Source organism: Rhinolophus sinicus, linkage group LG13 (genome assembly GCF_036562045.2).
Source record: "Rhinolophus sinicus isolate RSC01 linkage group LG13, ASM3656204v1, whole genome shotgun sequence".
NCBI classification, from domain to species: domain Eukaryota; kingdom Metazoa; phylum Chordata; class Mammalia; order Chiroptera; family Rhinolophidae; genus Rhinolophus; species Rhinolophus sinicus.
Window position 1 is genome coordinate 15,958,337 of NC_133762.1, and position 16,827 is coordinate 15,975,163.

At 57.7% G+C, this 16,827-nt stretch overlaps 1 protein-coding gene and 1 long non-coding RNA gene across 2 annotated transcripts in view; one reads left to right on the forward strand and one right to left on the reverse strand.

Moving 5' to 3' along the window:
• CHRNB4 (cholinergic receptor nicotinic beta 4 subunit) overlaps positions 1-8,869 on the reverse strand; it is a 10,464-nt gene extending 1,595 nt beyond the window's left edge. Inside the window, exons 1-5 of the mRNA XM_019751247.2 lie at positions 8,721-8,869; positions 5,525-5,673; positions 3,857-3,901; positions 3,654-3,763; positions 1,997-2,960 (exon numbers count right to left, since the gene is read on the reverse strand). Of these exons, the coding sequence (XP_019606806.2) occupies positions 1,997-2,960; positions 3,654-3,763; positions 3,857-3,901; positions 5,525-5,673; positions 8,721-8,775 (1,323 nt within the window). The 5' untranslated portion in view covers positions 8,776-8,869. The remainder of the gene's footprint in view (positions 1-1,996; positions 2,961-3,653; positions 3,764-3,856; positions 3,902-5,524; positions 5,674-8,720) is intronic.
• Positions 1-14,005, forward strand: part of LOC141568144 (uncharacterized) — a 14,819-nt gene extending 814 nt beyond the window's left edge. Inside the window, exons 2-3 of the long non-coding RNA XR_012491168.1 lie at positions 925-1,029; positions 13,914-14,005. This is a non-coding gene — a long non-coding RNA (uncharacterized LOC141568144). The remainder of the gene's footprint in view (positions 1-924; positions 1,030-13,913) is intronic.
• Positions 14,006-16,827: the final 2,822 nt, after the last annotated feature.

Here is a 16,827-nt window from a genome sequence, read left to right on the forward strand (position 1 = left end):
AGCAAGGCTCTGGAAATGCGGCAAGCTGATGCCAGGGCCCCGGCAGTGGTGTGTGTCTCCTCTGCAGGGTAACCCCAAATCCATCCTGCGCTCAGCGCAGGGCAAGAAAGATTAGGGACGTCACGAAGATCTGGGTACAGAGCTTGGCTGTGCTTTGTGCCAGCCTTGTGACCCTGGGCAAGTCACCGAGCCTCTCTGAGACTAGCTTTCGCGTTGTAAAATGGGCGTTTGAGCAAACACCACTTCACAGGGTTTGGTGCGGGTGGCGGGTAGCAGTAATGTGTGTTGGGTCCTGGCAGAGCGCCGGAGTGCGGTTGGAGCTCAGTGAACACTGGCGGTTACAATAACGGGGTTCTGGCTGGGCCTTCCCTCAAGAGGCTTTTAATTATTTGGCTTGGACACAGCAGGCCTCTGAGTGCCAAGGGGCATGAGCCCTTCGGGAGTGAGAGCTCAGGGTGGTGCCCACTCAGCCAGGCTGCAGGAGACCAGAGCTCAGCCTGCCTGTACACAGGAGACGCCAGGATCTGGTTAGAAGTGTGGCTTCTGGACGTCCCCCAGGGCCCCGGGCTCTGACCTGGTGGCCCCAAGGCTGTGTTTCCAACAGTTGCCCAAGTGGTTCCCACTTAGCCAGCAGGCCCAGGTGGCACAGTGACATGTGGGAGTTACTGAATGGTTTTAAACAAAAGACAGCACAAAGGAATTTTTCAAAAAGTGACATCCGAGGCCCCTGAAGAGCTGTGCTTCTCACGGGAGGGTACCTGGGAATGCCCTGGGGACCTGGCCAAGCAGAGTGTGCACCAGCCGCATGGGCGGGGCCTGAGAGGCTGTGTGCCCACCCGGCTCCCAGGTGCCAGCACCCCACTCGGAAGCAGAGCTCGCGTCTGACACTCCATTTGTTACCAGTTCTCTCCTTCCTTTGCACAGTGTGATTTTGGAGCTTTCCCGGCCTGCTCTTTTCTCTGCCTGCTACTGACGCACTCCCAGTGCCTTCCCTTGAGGACGGGGCTAGTGGCAAGAAACCGCAGAAAGGTAAGAATGAGGAAAACACTGTTCAAGGATCTGGTCTGACAAGGTATTGGGATGAGAACATTCACAAGACTGTGACACCTGCTCTGCCTGGCACGGCAACGTGGTGACCGTTTCTAGCTCTTACCACCATGTTTTGTGTCCAGTTAAGAATTGTCCTTTGTGCTGTTATTTGTTCAGAGGAGTTGGTTGGGACACCTGAGTTTGCCCTGTGAGAGTGCACATGACCTCTTTTTAAACATCTGTAATTGCCGTCACCCTACTCGATGATTTCTTACCGTGGTAGCAATACGACTTTCATGGATGGGTCTGTACTCCTAAGAGCTGTAAGTGTTCGTATGCCTGGCAAGCCTGCCGAGGGGGAAGCAGACGCCCGCGGTGCCCCTGCCACCTGTGTCCCTAACGGCTGCAGACGTCATTTCCAGCCCGCGGCCAGCCGCCCGCTAGCCTCCCACTCAGCCTGTGTCCCTCTGCTCCACCCGGGCTTGCTGCTTAGCAGCTGGCGTAATGGGGAAGTGGAACCCACAGGAAGCAGGAGCGGAGGGGCCAATGCCCCTGCCTCCCGGGGAGGTTTTGTGGCTCATGGCTCAGTGCGGTGTGTCCTCAGGGGGTCTCTGATGGGCTGAGCTCCCAGAGCCCACAGCAGGGGCTCGTCAGTCCCCGGGTTGCTCCCCGGCCACTGTCCCTGCTGCCTTACTGTGCGTCCTGAGATCACTTCTCACACAAACCACCTTGGCCCAGGCCCTCACTTCAGGGGCTGCATCCGGGAACCCAAAACAAACACAAAGGATCACTGGCGCTTCCCTCCCCCATGCATGAAGCGGTAACGGCTCGTTTCCCTTTTGGATTCCTTATTCCAGCAAAGAGTTTGCGAGCCCTCCTCTCATGTGAATGAGCTACGGGAAATGGGAAACTGGTGGCATTGTCTGAGCCTGGCTGGGCAGGCGGGTGGTGGGGGCCGGCGACTTACGCTCTGGTCCTGATCGTCACTCTTCATATGCTGCGCGATGAAGCAGACGCCCTCCAAAGCCTCGTGCACGTCCTGCTGGAACCTCCCAGAAGATGGAAGCCGGGCATCCCTGGGGATCCTGCCGGTGGGAGACTTGGGAGCCGCAGAGGAGGGACTCATAAAGTAGGCTGAGCCCCTATAGAGGTTGGAGGAGCTGGCAGGGTGTGTGGCCGAGGCCTCAGACGGGGTCAGGTGACACTGGCTGGGCCCGGGGGTCCTGGCGGAGCTGCTGTCAGGGCGCTTCATGAAGAGGAAGGTGGGCAGCTGCCGCAGGAAGCAGCGCCTGACCCAGGGCGCCATGGTGTGCGTGCTGGGCGAGCGGTGATGCACGTTGAGCACGCACACGCTGGTGACGATGGAGAAGGTGACCAGCACCATGGTGAACATGAGGTACTTGCCGATGAGCGGCACGTCCAGGGACGTGGGCGGCACGATCTTGGAGATGAGCAGCAGGAAGACGGTGAGCGCCAGCAGCACGGAGATGCACAGCGTCATCTTCTCACCGCAGTCGGACGGCAGGTAGAAGACCAGGATGGCCAGCGACGTGATGAGCAGGCAGGGGACGATGAGGTTGATGGTGTAGAAGAGCGGCTTGCGCTTGATGATGAAGTCATACGTCACGTCCACGTAGCTGGGGTCCTGCGGGTCCACGGTCCTCCGGCCCGGGAGGGCCAGGATGTCCCACTCGCCGCTGGGGGTGAAGTCATCCACGCTGGCCGTGGGCGTCTTGAGGACCATGTCCATCTCCGTGTGGTCATAGGTCCAGGAGCGGAACTTGAGGGAGCAGTTCTGCTGGTCGAAGGGGAAGTGCTTCACCTGGATCTTGCAGGCGCTCTTGTAGATGGCGGGGGGCAGCCACAGAATGCTGCCGTTGGCGCGCACCACCACGTTGGTGTAGAGAGACACCTCGTAGGTCCCGTCGGCGCTGGGGCGGACAGGGTGCGGAGAGGAACAGCATGAAAGCACAGACATGGCCGCGCCAACGGGCCTGCAGGTCAGGGCCCACTGGCCACCTCCCCACTGTGCGCCTGCACTGGGAGGCCTGCGCTACTGGGCGTCTGCACGTGGGTCAGCCCTGCTCACTGAGGCCTCACAGCAGTCCAGCGAGGCAGGCTTTGTGATTACCCCCATTTCACAGATGGGAGAAATGGGGCTCAGAGAAGTTAAGTGACTTCCTCAAGGTCAGAAAACTAGTAAGCAGAACAGCTGAGACCACACACTCGTAATTATTCACACTTGTGCTGGTATCACTATGTTGGGGAGAGTCCCTTAGCTCTCTCACCTACCTAAGGGATCTACACACAGCAAGTGCTCCCGGCACCCTACACGGACCAAGCAGCGCACAGTCAGAGAGACAATACGCAGGACACACAGCACCGGACCCGGCGGCGGGATGCTGCTCGTCCTGTCCCAGCTGTGCCTGAGTGAGTCTCCGGGCCGCCGCCGCCCCATCTGTAACTGGGGGCTCTGGCTTTGCTCATCTCTAGTGCCTCTTGCAGCCTGATGGCTGGGAAGTCGGGAAGCACCAGCGGGGCCCAGGGCTGCACTCAGGTCTGGAGGACCCGGGGCTGGGCCTGCCGTCCTGGCCAGCCCACTGCCTCAGCAACCCCCCACTCACTTGTTGTAAAGCACGATGTCAGGCAGCCACACTCGCTTGGAGGGGATCCGCAGGATGTCCACGCCCTCGTAGCAGGAGCTGTTCCAGGCCAGGCGGTGGTCAGTCCACTCCTGAGCACACAGCGAAGCCCAGTCACCGGCAGGTCCATCGCCACCCACAAACGGGCGAAAGGCCTCCTGTGCTGGGGACCCACGGGGACTTACCTGTTTCAGCCAGACATTGGTGGTCATGATCTGTTCTCGCTCATTCTGGGGAGAGAGAGGGGCTGTCAGTTCATGGGTAGGAGGAGCCAACACACAGACCGGGTTACCACGGTTACCAGTGGGCTCCCAACATCCTGCGTGTGGCTCACCAGTGTTTCCCACCCAGCTTGTCTGAGACAGAGCTCCTGGCCGTCACCCAACCCTGGTCCTCCATGGCGTGGCCTTCTCAGGGAACCGCACATCTCCTTGTCTGCATTTTCCATCCTTCTCTGTCGTCTGTCCAGGTATTTTCTACTGACCCCTCTTCCAGTTCCTTACCCTCCTCTTCTGCTTTGACCAATCTGCTGTTAAACCCATTCCGTGATGGGCTTTAAATGCTCCATCATTATGATTTTCTAGAGGATATTAGTGGCTATTTTCTTTTCAGAAAAGTTATTATTTGTTTATTTTTAATAGTGGTAAAATTCACGTAACATAAAATTTACTATCTTCATGGTAGTTTTTTAACAGACTATGTCTGACTAAATCATTTGTATGTCTTTTTCCTCTTGGTCTTGCCTTATTTTGCCCTGTTTCATCGGGTGCCTAGCAAATTTTCATCTGACTTCCCAGTCATGTGTCGCATACCGACATGTGTGTTCAGAGAAATGCATCGTTAGTGATTGTGTGGTTTTGCGAGCATCACAGACCGACGTGGGCTGCCAGCCTGGACGGCATGTGACTGAGGACTGCAGGTGGCTAATAGGTGGTGCTAGGGCATTGTGCCGGCCACGATGTGCTAGGTGACAGGGAGTTTTCAGCTCCATTGTGACCCTGGGGGCGGGGGAGGGGGCGCTGTCATTATTCGGTGTGTGGCTGTGCACGCCTGCAGGCAGTGCGGGTGGGCTCTGAAGCAGGCAGTTGGAGGAGGGGCCCCTCGTCGCCTTAATTTAGTCTGTGCCTGAGCTGCTTCTAAGCAGTTGGTTCTGCAACGGCTGCTTTAATTTTGATTGTCTTTACTCTTGAGGTCGTCCGTTTCAAGGTTTCCGCCAACACCCATCTCCTCAGTGAGGCTCAAACTCCAGTGCGTGCCTCCCCAGCCCATGAGAGCCAAGTGCTCGCCCAGGCCTCCTGCCTGTAGCCACACTGTGTGCTCAGCCCTTCAGCCCGTCCCTGTTTGCCAGCCATTAAACACAGACATGAGGGTCACCGCCTGGAAGTGGGGCCTCCAGTCTTGGCTGAGCTCTTCAAGGCCTTCGAACAGGATTGGGGGAAGGCGCGTTTTTGTCCAGCTGTTCTAATCGTTCTTGTGGGAAGGCGACTCTCAACAAGCTACTCAGCCCTTGTTGAAAGCTGAAAACCTTCACCCGTCTCTAAAACATCTTTCAAAGTTGAAGTATAACTTACATGCAGTGAAATGCACAGATCCTAAGCGTACAGTTTGGTCAGTTTTAGCAAATGTATTGCCCGTGCAACCCACCTCCTTTCAGGATATAAGACCCAGGGAGTCCTCTCGCGCCCCAGTGCTGTCCCCTCAGCAGTCCCCTGTACCCTTAATGTGTGCACAGGGAGAAGGTCAGACGGACCGTCTGAGACCTTGTCCACAAGTCTGGGCAGCGCCTCCCAGCTCCCAGCCCTGCTGCCGAATGGCCTCCCCTTTCCCAAGACGTGCCCCCTCCCTGCACCCACCACGCTGATGAGCTGGGCCAGCGACAGCTGCAGCTGGATGGAGATGAGCTGCGAGGAGCTGGTGGCCGGCCGGATCAGGTTGTTGTAGCGGGTTTTGTTCAGAAGGTCATCCATGAGCTTCTCCTCCGCGTTGGCCATGCCGCAGTCCCCTGGGAGAGCACACAGTCAGACCTGCTGGCTGTCCAAGTGACGCCCACTGCAGCCGATGGCCGTGAAGGGGACAGCTGTGAGGGCTGGGGAACACGGGACCAAGTGCGGGCAGCCGTGCCTGTCCTGGGGACTTCTGGGACAGCTCAGCGGTCCTCCCACGGCCCCCTCTTCCTCCCCCCGTTCCCTCTCACCCCGTCGTCCAAAACCCGTGTCTTCCAGCTTGGTCTGGTCCACCTCCAGTCTCCCCGTCCCTGCTCCCATCTCCACCCCTCAGCCCTGGTCCTCACCACCCTACATGGGCTCCTCAGGACAGCGTGTCAGGGTAGGGGCCTTGGAAAGAGGGACACTCAGCGGACAACCCTGGAGCAGGAAAGAGAAGAGCTGTGCAGAAAAACTACTGAGTGGCCGGAGAGGATAAGGGACTAGTGAGATGGGTCCCAGTGAGGGCTGCCGGCTCACCAGGCCCAGGACTTGACCGTCCTCCCCTGCAGGGCCAGCTCACTGGTCTCCCCAAACCGCTGCCAGGGGGCCCAGAGCCTCAACTGCTCCCACTGAGCAAGTGGGAGGCAGACTCCTGGGTGGGTGCTGGGTGAGCAGCTGCCTGCTCCCTGCATCTCCAACCGGCTGCCTAACTGGGGCAGATGCGATATTTAGTGCCCTGTGAAAGAGGCTCCCCACGCACCTGCAGCCTTCTGCCCCACCCCCGACTGCCCCCGCTGTCCCGAGGGGCCCTCTGATGCTTGCCCTAGATTCAGAGCCCCCTCCCAGAGGCCAGCTCCATGGATGCCCGGGAAGCCAGTATGCAGCCTCGGGTTACAGCTGGGTCCCTCCCACAGCCCCTCTGTAGTATATATATTTGGCCTGAGAAGTCATTTCATAAAGAGGGTTGTGACTTGCCCAGGCCTATCTGGCATGTCTGGGGCAGCTTTTGGACCAGAATCCATAGCTCCTGGCCCCCAGCCCGTTTTGGGGGGCGGTCCTACATCTGCAGCTCCTGAGGGCTGCTCGTCAGGCTTCCAGCTCAGCCCACCTGGGAGGCTCAGCTTGCCCACCTCTGGGCCTGTCCTGCCTCTCAGGCGTTCAGCTGGCCCCGAGGGACCCTCCCCCATCTTGAGGACCGGCTATGGGCTGCTGAGTTAGAGGCTCCGAAAACCTTAGACCATTTAGCCCAACCCTCTGTTTCTCAGATGCGGAAACTGAGACCAAAGAGGGGAGTCACTTACTCTGGTAGCCCCAGCAAGTCAGAGGCAGAGCTAGGTCCAGGAGCCCCTGTCAGACAGCGGCCCTCCCGGCCCTGGGCCTTCCTTCCTGCCCTGCTAACTTCCTGTAAGGAGGCTGCCCCTGCACAGGCCTGTGGTGTCCAGAGCCAGTGTTTGGATTTGTGAGTGTGGGGGGCGGGGTGGGATGACCAGCAGGGCTACTGAGGGCTGCAATGCACTCCACCCCCCAAAAGGAGCCCAGAACAACACACGTTTGGACTTCCCAACCTGCTCCTTTGCTCCTGTGAGGCTTGCTGGGTCCAAAGGCAGGGGACAGGTCCCCTTGTCCTAAGATGACAGGGTGGCCCAGAATGGGTGGAAGCGTCTGTGGCATACTCTGTCACATCCCAGCCCTGGGGCTGACACTATGAAACAAAGAGCCCGCCACTAGGGGTCAGTCCTGACCCAATGATTCTGATGGGGAGTGGGCCAACAGGTGCCTGTCCTGGGCCTTCCTTTGGAAACCCAGCACAGGGTGAACAACCGGAGAGGACTGGCTGCAGCTGGAATTCTAAATGGTGTGAGCGTGTGTGCAGCTTGAAAAGCATAGCTGGTCTGGAAAGCCGTGTTGGAAAAATGGGAAGATAACCCCTATTTTGAAATCAGACTACAGAAGGTAACGATCACAGAATCTTCTTCGCAAGGGAGCCCTAGAAAGGCCAAGTGATTTTCAGTTGGCTGTGTGTGTCCTGACCTGAGGACAGAAACAGGACATTTGTATTTGTTAGAAGGTGGCTATGGATTTGGAGAAGGCTGGGGCTTTTACCTTTCACAGAAAGCCCACTGTGATTGCTTGTCAGGAGCTTCTCCAGGCATGTGTAAGGGTCCCCTGAATGCTCTGTGATGCATGTCCCCAGGATCCACTTCCAGAGTCTGCTCTGTGAGCCCAGGGTGGGGCCAAGACGCTGTACGGGTGACTCTGACACAGGTGGCCCGGGCATCGCCCAAGAAACTCTGCGACTGACTCACACAGCTGAGCCCCCATGTCAGTAGGCGGGGCATAGCATCCCCATAGAACAGATGGGGAAACTGAGGTCCAGAGAGGGGAAAGGAATGGCATGGGGTCAGCAGCAGTAGTGACAGAGCCAGGACACACACTGAGTGTGGTCACTGTCTTTTGGTGAGAGCTGCTCTGTAGGAACCATGTGTGTCCCCCCACTCCTGCCTCCAACACCCCTATGGTGTCTCTGTCCCCGGAGGATGTGGCCCTGGTCCTCTGGGCTGACCAGGCCTCAGAGGACAAGCTGGGGCCAGCGGGTAGGAGCTAAAAGGGTCCTTCGTGCCCAGGTGGGGAAACTGAGGCCCGGAGAAGGCAGTCCTCAGCACATCTGGACTATGCCGAGAGGGACTGACTGGGTGACCCTGCTGGTGTCAGCCTGCAGGTTCCTGAGTGGCCCTCAGCCCAGCTGGCTGTCCAGGCCCGCCCCGGGTGGGTGACCAGAAGTGGTGGGATGTCCCAGGAGATCCGCCCCGAACTGCATACACTCGGGGCTGGGGGCCGGGCAAGCCCCCTCCCTCCAGCACCGCGTGGCTGGCTCGCTCCCGGTGTCCACGCTCGCGGGGAGGAACTTGCGGGCTCCCATCGCGCTGGGCTGAGCGGAGCTGCCACCCGAGGGCACTGGCCACATGGAGAAGAGCGACCCCCACCTCATCTTCACAGATTAATTCACCCCACAAACACTCTCCATCCTGCCGGGACAACCTCGGCCACTCCCCTCCCACCTGTGGCCGGTCCAGTGACTCTGCTGGACCTGGGCGCCCTCCCTCCTTCCCCGAAGGAAACTCACCTCTGCCGCAAAAGGCAACCAGGAAGAAAAGGACCAGGGAGTGCGCGCCCCTCATGGCTGTCGGGGCCGGGGAGCGGCGCGGCGAGCTCGTGTGGGACCACCAGACACCGGTGGCAGCGAGCGGGCGAGAGCGCAGGTCCAGCCTGGGAGGCTGCGTGCGGGCGGGCGCTAGGACCGGGTCAGGAGCCCGCCCCCGCCGCTGTGACTCCGCCCACTGGGGCCTTGGGCGGGGCCAGCTCTTCAGGACCCGCGCCGGGCGGGCCCGAGGATCGTAACCCAGTGATGGCCTTGGGTTCTCCTGACCTACTGGGGCCGCCCTACCTTACTCGCAGGGAGGCCACAGGACAGAGCCTGCGCCCATTATACAATTGGGGAGACTGAGGCAGATGCCTGCGCAGAACCCCGTTGGGGAAGTGGTTGTACTCTAGTCCGGAGGTCCCTGCTGTTTGCCTGCTGTCTTTCAGAAAATGATCTCAAGTCTGGGTCCATTGGGTTTGCAGAAAGAAAGAAGCACTATGAGGCGGGGGGAGTAGCCAGCTGGAGTGGGCGCAGCTGGCTGCAGACACGGGGGCCACAGAAGTGCTGAGGAAACGTGTGTGGCATCCAGGAGGGTGCAATTCAAGGGGGAAAGGCTTTGGGCTGAAAATGTAAATAAACCTTTTAAGAGTGCCAGTTTGAAGCTCCTTGGGAATACAGAGGCTTAGCGGTTCAGGGATAATAGACACTTTTTTCAAAAGAAGAATATAAACACACTTAAGGCCACCTGTATTTTACCGCTACTTTAAAATGTTGTGCTTCTTGGAACTTGCTGCTTAACGGGGATGCAGTTTAAAAATGTTCCGGAACTAGGTAGAGGTGGCGGTTACACAGCATTGTGAACCTACTGAACACCGCTGGCGTGTGCACTTTAAAACGGTTCATTTTATGTTATGTGAATTTCACCTCGATAAAAACAGAAAGTTTTATTATTTTAAACAACGTGGTTTCTGGCTCTGAGGCCGTCTGGTTGAGGCGCTGCAGTGACGGGACTGCTGCATTCTAAGAAATCACAGAGGAGAGAGACTGATTGCAGGAGGAGTCAGGGAGGGCTTCCTGGAAAAGGTGACCCTCGAGCTGAGTCTTAAAGAAAAGGCTGTCGCTGTCAAGTTTGGTGAGGGCTCCAGGTAGTGGAAACAAGGTTGACAAGAGGCAGGGTGTTGGCTTGGAGAAAATGACACAGTGAGGGAACCCCCAAGGAATTCACTGTGATTTGACCTGGAGCATGAGGGGGCAGTGGTGAGAGCCTGAGGCTGAAGAGAAGCTGTGGGTGAGGCATAGTTGGCTGGATAGGTTGCTTGACTCTGAAGCAATGGGGAGCCACAGAAGGTCTGGGGGTGATGTAACTATGCTCAGATTTGCACTTTGCACTTTTGAAATGCAGTTTTGGAGACTGCAGGCATGGAGTGGAGTGGCCAGGCCAGGCTGGGGTGGGGGCTGTGACAGCGATCCAGGGGAGCAGAAGGAGGGGGCAAGAGAGGGCTGTGGGGATGGGAGGAGCCCCCTTTCCCAGATGCCTCCCTGAGCTTCTGTCGGACCCCCCCCCCCAAGCCTTCCCGCTCCCTCTCTGCATCTCCAGTGAGACTTGCTTCATTGGCCTCTTGGCAGAATTGTTTGTTAAGGGAGTCGAGTCCGCCCCATACTAACTAACCTGAGAGAACTCCCTCCAGGACAGGGCGCCGTCTTGAGCCCCATTTCTCAGGGCAGGTGGAGAAAACACCCGTGTACCAGACCCTACTCGGTGCTGGGTACTTCGTGATCAATGCTCTCTCCTTTTGTCCTCCCAAGAGCTTATTAGCCGCTTCACGGTAGAGAAAACTGAAGGAGAGGGAGGTGGGGGAGCTGGGGTTTGAACCCAGGGCTATCAGGTGGCAGAGCCCACAGCACAGCGGGGCGGAGGAGGAAGCACTATTTCAGACCTGTCCCTCCTGGCTGGCCTCTGTTGTCTCCTGGCCCTTGCTCTCTGCCTCTTCTCCTCCAGCTGCTCACTCTGCTGTGGGCACAGCTCGCTCACCAAGTGCTCATCACTGGGCACGGACCAGCTGAGGCCACCAAGCCAGCAACGCTGTGGCTCTGCAGCTGGTTGGAGCTCAGGGAAGTGACTCAGACCCGAGCCCTTGTGAGTGCAGACCTGCGGGGCCTGAGACAAAGAACAGCTGGTCCCCTCCGCTCCAGCCAGCCGCACCCCAGGCATTTCTGGGGCCTCACCATCTGGCTTGGTGCCAACTCACGGCCTGCTGCTAGCCTGTCACCTCGCTCAGACTCAAAGAGGCCGTCCTCTGTGGCCCAGCAGGTGGGAGGGAGTTTTCTCCATGACCCTTCCATCCTTGGACCGTGTGGCTTTCAAAGGGTAGGTGGCAGTTGAGGCTGCGCAGCCCACAGACACGGGTGCCCATCCTGCTGTGACCCTCGGGTCAGGTGGCTGTGGACAATCCTTTCTCCTTTTCCTCTTTGTGGGGCTGATGTTCAGTGAGCTTCTGTGGGTGAAAGTGCAGCAGCGACCGGGCACCTGGTGTGGCAGCCACATGTGGGGGTGCGGGGTGGGGTGTGGCACAGAGTGGGGGAGAGATGCAAGCGTTTTGGGTCAGATTGACTGGGGTTCAAATCCCACTTGGGCCACTTTATGGCTGTGGTGGGTAAGGTACCGCCTTCCGGAGTCTTGGTTTTTCCCTGTGAAAAATAGGGCAATGGTTGCACCCCCTTCCCAGAGGGTGGGTCTGAGGATTAAATGGGAGAATGAATGTGAAAGGCTTGGAAGATGGCACTGTGCCCTTCTCCTTTCTCAGTGTTGAATGATCTTTCCACAAGGTAACCCTGACTTTTGCTTCTTCAGTCATCAGAATCATAACTAATGATGTGGGTTTGTGTCTTAGGTTCTGAGGCAGGCAGTGAATGAAGCTTTTCCACCCCCTGGTTTAAGTCCAAAGTGTCTGCCTTATTCTGTCCTGAATTACCTCTTCCATCCTTCCTGCTTGTCAGAAGCATCTGGGCATTTAGGGTTCCAGTGCCACCTCCAGGAAGCCCGCCCTGACTTCTCCCAGTCATTATGGTCTCAGCTCTTGAAGGACTTCCTTAGTCAGTATTTGATTCTTTATATCTGGTCCTACCTGGCCCCCAGGAGTCCCTTGGCACCCAGGCAATGGCTGTGGTTCTGGTGGAAAAGCTGATTGGGTGTTTCTGGGACCCAGATGCCAGCAGGTCCCGTTTCTCCAGCTGTGCTGTGAGCAGGGCTGCAGGGCAGGTGGTGCTGGGTGGCTTTCTGCTGGATCCTGCTTCTTCTGGGCTCTTCTTCCACAGCCATCACCCCTCCTTCACCCCCTGGTCACCACCATTTACCCTCTGTGTTTACACTTCTTTACATCCCACACATCCATGATCTCATGCGTTCTCGTCTCTATGGCTGAGCTCATTATAACCTACAAACAGTCCTAAGTGCTTTCTGTGTCCCAAGCCTTGATAACCGGATAAATCAAGATAGGATGAGATACTAATGTCTGCTTGAGAGCACACACAATTAGCACAAGATTTGTTTTTTTTTTAAAAAAGCCTTTCTCTCGGGCCCTGCCCTGAATCAGTTCTTGCTCATCTCTAAAGCAATGGTCTCCAAATAGAGATTCCAGGGCCCTCCTGGAAACTTGAACCATCCTATAGTCACATGTACGTTCCAACACTGCTCTGGGCTGGGCTAGTGCACAGTCTTGGGAAGAGACTCGGGAAGCTCCAGACAGAAGCCTCTTGAAGGCAGCGAGTGAGCCTGTCGCCATCCTTTTGTTTGCAGACATTCACTGAGCTTTCGCTTCTCTGGTCAGTGTTCTAACGTGGAGGCACAGTCGTGAACAAACGGCCCTTCTCACGGGGGGTGGGGTGGGGAGCAGACAATGAATGAATAGAAATCAACGTGGGGCACCTCTGAGGCTGGTGGTGAGCGCTGTGAAGGAGACAGGGGCACGATTGATACTGAGTGGCAGGGGCGGGCACTCCTGTCCTCTGAGCCAGACGTGGGAGCTGAGACACCGCCACCAGGAGGAGCCAGGCCAGTGATGTGGAGCTCTGGGGGAGCAGCTTTCCAGCAGAGGAACAGGGGGCGAGGGGCACGGACAGACGTGTGTGGCCTGCGTGTCGGGAAAACGTGCTTAGACAGGGCAGCAGGAAGCACGTCATTTAAGGCTCCCCCTCCATCACAGACACACCTCGCCTCTGCTCAGCCCCCTCCCTACCCTCATTCTCCTTTTAAAGTGCCAGTCGCCTCTGAGAAGTCAGAGTTGAGCTTATGGACCCTTTTCCCATTGCAACGGTCGTTACTGAACAAAGTGTACCCTTAGCGCTTTAACTTCTGTCTGCCTTAAGTTCCGTACCACCCAAACCTGTGAAAGTGACCTGTTTGGAACATGGGACCTTTGTGGATGTGAGATGACGCCGTACAGTATGAGAGTGGACCCTGATTCACTGACTGCTATCCTTCCAAGAGAGGGAAATAGAGGTACAGAGACAGACACAAGGAGAACGCCATGTGGTGACAGGCAGAGACTGGCATGAAGCGGCCACCGCCAACCATGGAGGCGAGGGAAGAGGCCTGGTACCTCTGGAAGGAACCCGTGCTCCCCACAGCTTGACGTTGGACTTCTAGCCTCCAGAACTGAGAGAGTATCCTTTCTTCACCTTTCCGCGCCCAGGCTGTGGGACTTTGTCGGGAGGAGGGTGTGTTAGCACCCAGCACGGTCACACACATAGCGACGCGCAGCGAATACTGGGGAAGCGAATGAATGAGTGACTTCTCATCCGGGACTGAAGCAGACACGCTCTCCTCCTGGCTTGGAAGACATTTGTTGGCGGGACTGTACAAGTTCATGCTAGTATCCCTGCTCATAAGCACTTACCCGGGGACAGTGCTGTCCCAGGCATGTGACAGACGTTACCTCTGTCTTCCTGTCAGGTCTGTGAGGTGGCTTAGTTCTTGTCATCTTACAGGTGAAGCAGTCGAGACTCAGAGAGGGGCCCACGTCACAGCCCTGGAAGGGGAAGCCCTACTGATGGAACCCCCGTGTGTCACACTGACCTCATGCTTGTCCCTCACCCCACACACCTGTCACTCAGAAAACGGGCTGGTTTCTGATGAAACGGGGGTCTCAGAGAGGCTTTGTTTCTTTTGTTTCTCAGCTTTGGCCCTGAGGTGGGGTGCGGCCCAGGAGAGACCGAGCGGTGCCGGGTGGTTCTTTTCTCCGCTGTTACGAGGGCGCCGTCCAGCTCAGGCAAGTGTCAGGGTCCCGGTGGGTCTCAGACTTCAACAAACGAGTCACTGGGGATTCTGTGGAAATGCAGACTCGGGCTCAGCAGCTCCCACTGGGTCCCAGTTTGTAATGTCCAGCAAGCTCCCAAGTGACGTGGATGCGGCTGGTCCCTGCCACACTGTGTAAGGGCTGTGGAGATGGGAGTGGGTGGCAGAGAGGAGGGAAATGGGGGCCGAGGTCTGGGTGGCCGTCGCGTGGCGTCTTTGAGGGGAAGCGGCTCATCCTCACTTTATTCCAGGCTCTCTCTGTCTTTCTCCTCTACTCTCGTGAGTCGTCATTAGAAACCCTCCTAACTGCTGTCCCATCAGTAGTGTAATGAGAGCTAGCTGAGCATTAGGGCATGTCATTCTCATCCTGCCCAGGGGAGTCCCCCAGCAGTCAGGACCCCAGGGAGATGGCCGGTGGGCTCCCTCCCTCCTCCCGCAGCCCCATGACTAACTCCAGGGGCTGTGCTGGGGGGTGTGTGGAGACTCTGCAGCGGCACCAACATGCCCATTGCTGGGGGGAGGAGGCAGGTGGCCTGTGGGGACAGCGGACGAGCAGCCCTTCCTACTTCCTAGAACTTCTGGCCTGGCCCACGGGGTGCAGGGGTTAGTGAAGGCAGAGGGACGGCCTCCTCCTGATGGGCCTTTCACAGGCCTGGGCACAGGCAGGGAGAAGCTGGGCCTCCCGGCCCCAGGCACTGCCAGGCCATGGCCTTTGGCCTTGGTTCATTGTCATTGTGCCCTGATGTGGGCGCCAGAGTCAGAAAGGGATCGGCATCCCTGCCTGAGTGGGACGTAGGGGGAACCCTCCAAACTCTCCCTCTGTTTGCGTCGGAAATTCCATTTTTAGAAAGTGATCCTAAAGAAACGATCACATGTGAAACGAATGCATGGCTTTGTGAGCGTCGCCGTGGCACTCCCAAAGGGAGACAGAAACTGCCTAAACGTGTGCCCGCCCGCGAGGGTAACACCTGCAGCTCACCCTCCGTCGCCCACCCGCCAAAGTCCTGGGCAGCCTTTCAGGACCGGAGCCCCCGTTGCACCACCCAAAGGGCCAGTTGCCGCCTTTTCTGGTCGGAGCCTCACAGCACCCCCTTGTGGCGCGCAGGGTACATGTGCCACCAAAAGCCAGAGAGGGGACCAGGTGAGGGTTTAACTCGCACCTGCTTCTTGGCCCAGGTGTCCAGAGCACTGGAAAGCATCTCCTGTGTCCCTGGGCCCCGCTTTTGTTTCTGAGACCTGCTGCTTATTGCTCTTGGGCCCTAAAGCCCCGCGTGGTCTGTGCCACCCCTCATACTCCCACACGCACGCACGCGCCCTGCAGCTGTGTGGCTGGCAGCTTCTCCAGGGTTCTTTACACCCTGTCGAGGTCCTCACCCCCGCCTCTTGCATCTCACCGGGGGCTCCACCTCTGTTCAAGTTCACCCCAGCCCCTCCTCCCAAGCGCGCTGCCACAGCCAGAGTGACCTTCCAGAAGCACAGATCTGAGCGAGGCGCTCCCTGCTTGATCTCTTCAGTTGTCCTTCAGGCCAGCGGGACCCACTCTGTCATCCTGAGCATGACATTCAAGGCCTGTTGTGAGCTGGGCTCCGCCTGTGTCTCCAGCCTGGTCTCTGTAGTTTCGTAGTGAGCCAGGCCCTGCCGGTCACCCCCCAGCCTTCCTCCATGTGGCCCCTCTGTTCCAGATGGTTTGAGCCCATCTGTTGGGGGAGGGGCAGTTATGTCCCCCTTGGCGCGTCCCTCCCTGTGGAGGGACAGCCACTGGCGGAGCAGTCCTGGACCCCATGCCCCCACTACCCACCTCATCCAGGGCCTCCACGTCAGAGCCTTTGGTGACTGCAGGCTGAGTCATATTCCCGTCTGTCCTCCAGTCTTCTGCACCCCGAGCTCCCTCCCAGCCACACAGCTCACCCCTCTGTTCACCACCCAGCCACCAGTGCCTGTCCCGTCAGCTGGCAGCCCTGCTCCCTCCTGGCATTCTGCCTCCATCCCCCACCCCTCCCAGCGAGGAGGGCTGGTCAGCACCTCCCCTCGTCCCAGCCTCCTTCTTGGGTGGGACTTGGTCGATAGGGCTGCAGATGCCTTCAGTCACATCAACAGAGGATGGGTGTCCCCCTGAGTGACCCCGTTCTGGAAGCTGTATGGATTGTTCCCCATGGCCTCGGGCCTCCGTGTGGGTTCCTCCTCCAATCCACGTCTTTTCCAGACAATGGCCTTTGTGATCTCCAGACGCGCACACACCTCGTAGGAAGGTGCAGAGAACTCATTTGTGGGGAAATATAACAAGACAGCAACCTAAGAACACACCAAAGCACATACTGGGGCAGCATCTCCCGACGTCCCGGTGACTGTGTCTGAGAGAGGTCTGCCCCAGGGTGGGTGGGGGCCCATGGGACACTGGCATCAGAAGTAGGGGTGCGAGTGTGGTGTGAGGCCGCCCCTCACAGCATCTCCACACCGTGTGCCCTGCCCGCCCGCCCGCCCATCGTCACTTAGTCGCCGGCTCAGTATTGCAGAGCCTGTGCTCAGATCACTTTATTTTTCTTCATAGCGGCCTGAAGCACAGGAGTCGTGATGCTGGCGATCTTACGTGTTCACCAAAGAGAAGCCATCAAGCTGCTTGCGTTAAGTGACAAGGTGAGCACAGTAGTGTTTTGAGAGAGCGACCACATTCACGCAACTTCTATTACAGTGTATGGTTACAATTGTTCTATATTGTTATGGGTGTTGTTGATCTCTTACTGTGCCTGGCTTACAAATTACACTTCCCAGAGGCGTGGACACATAGGAAACACATAG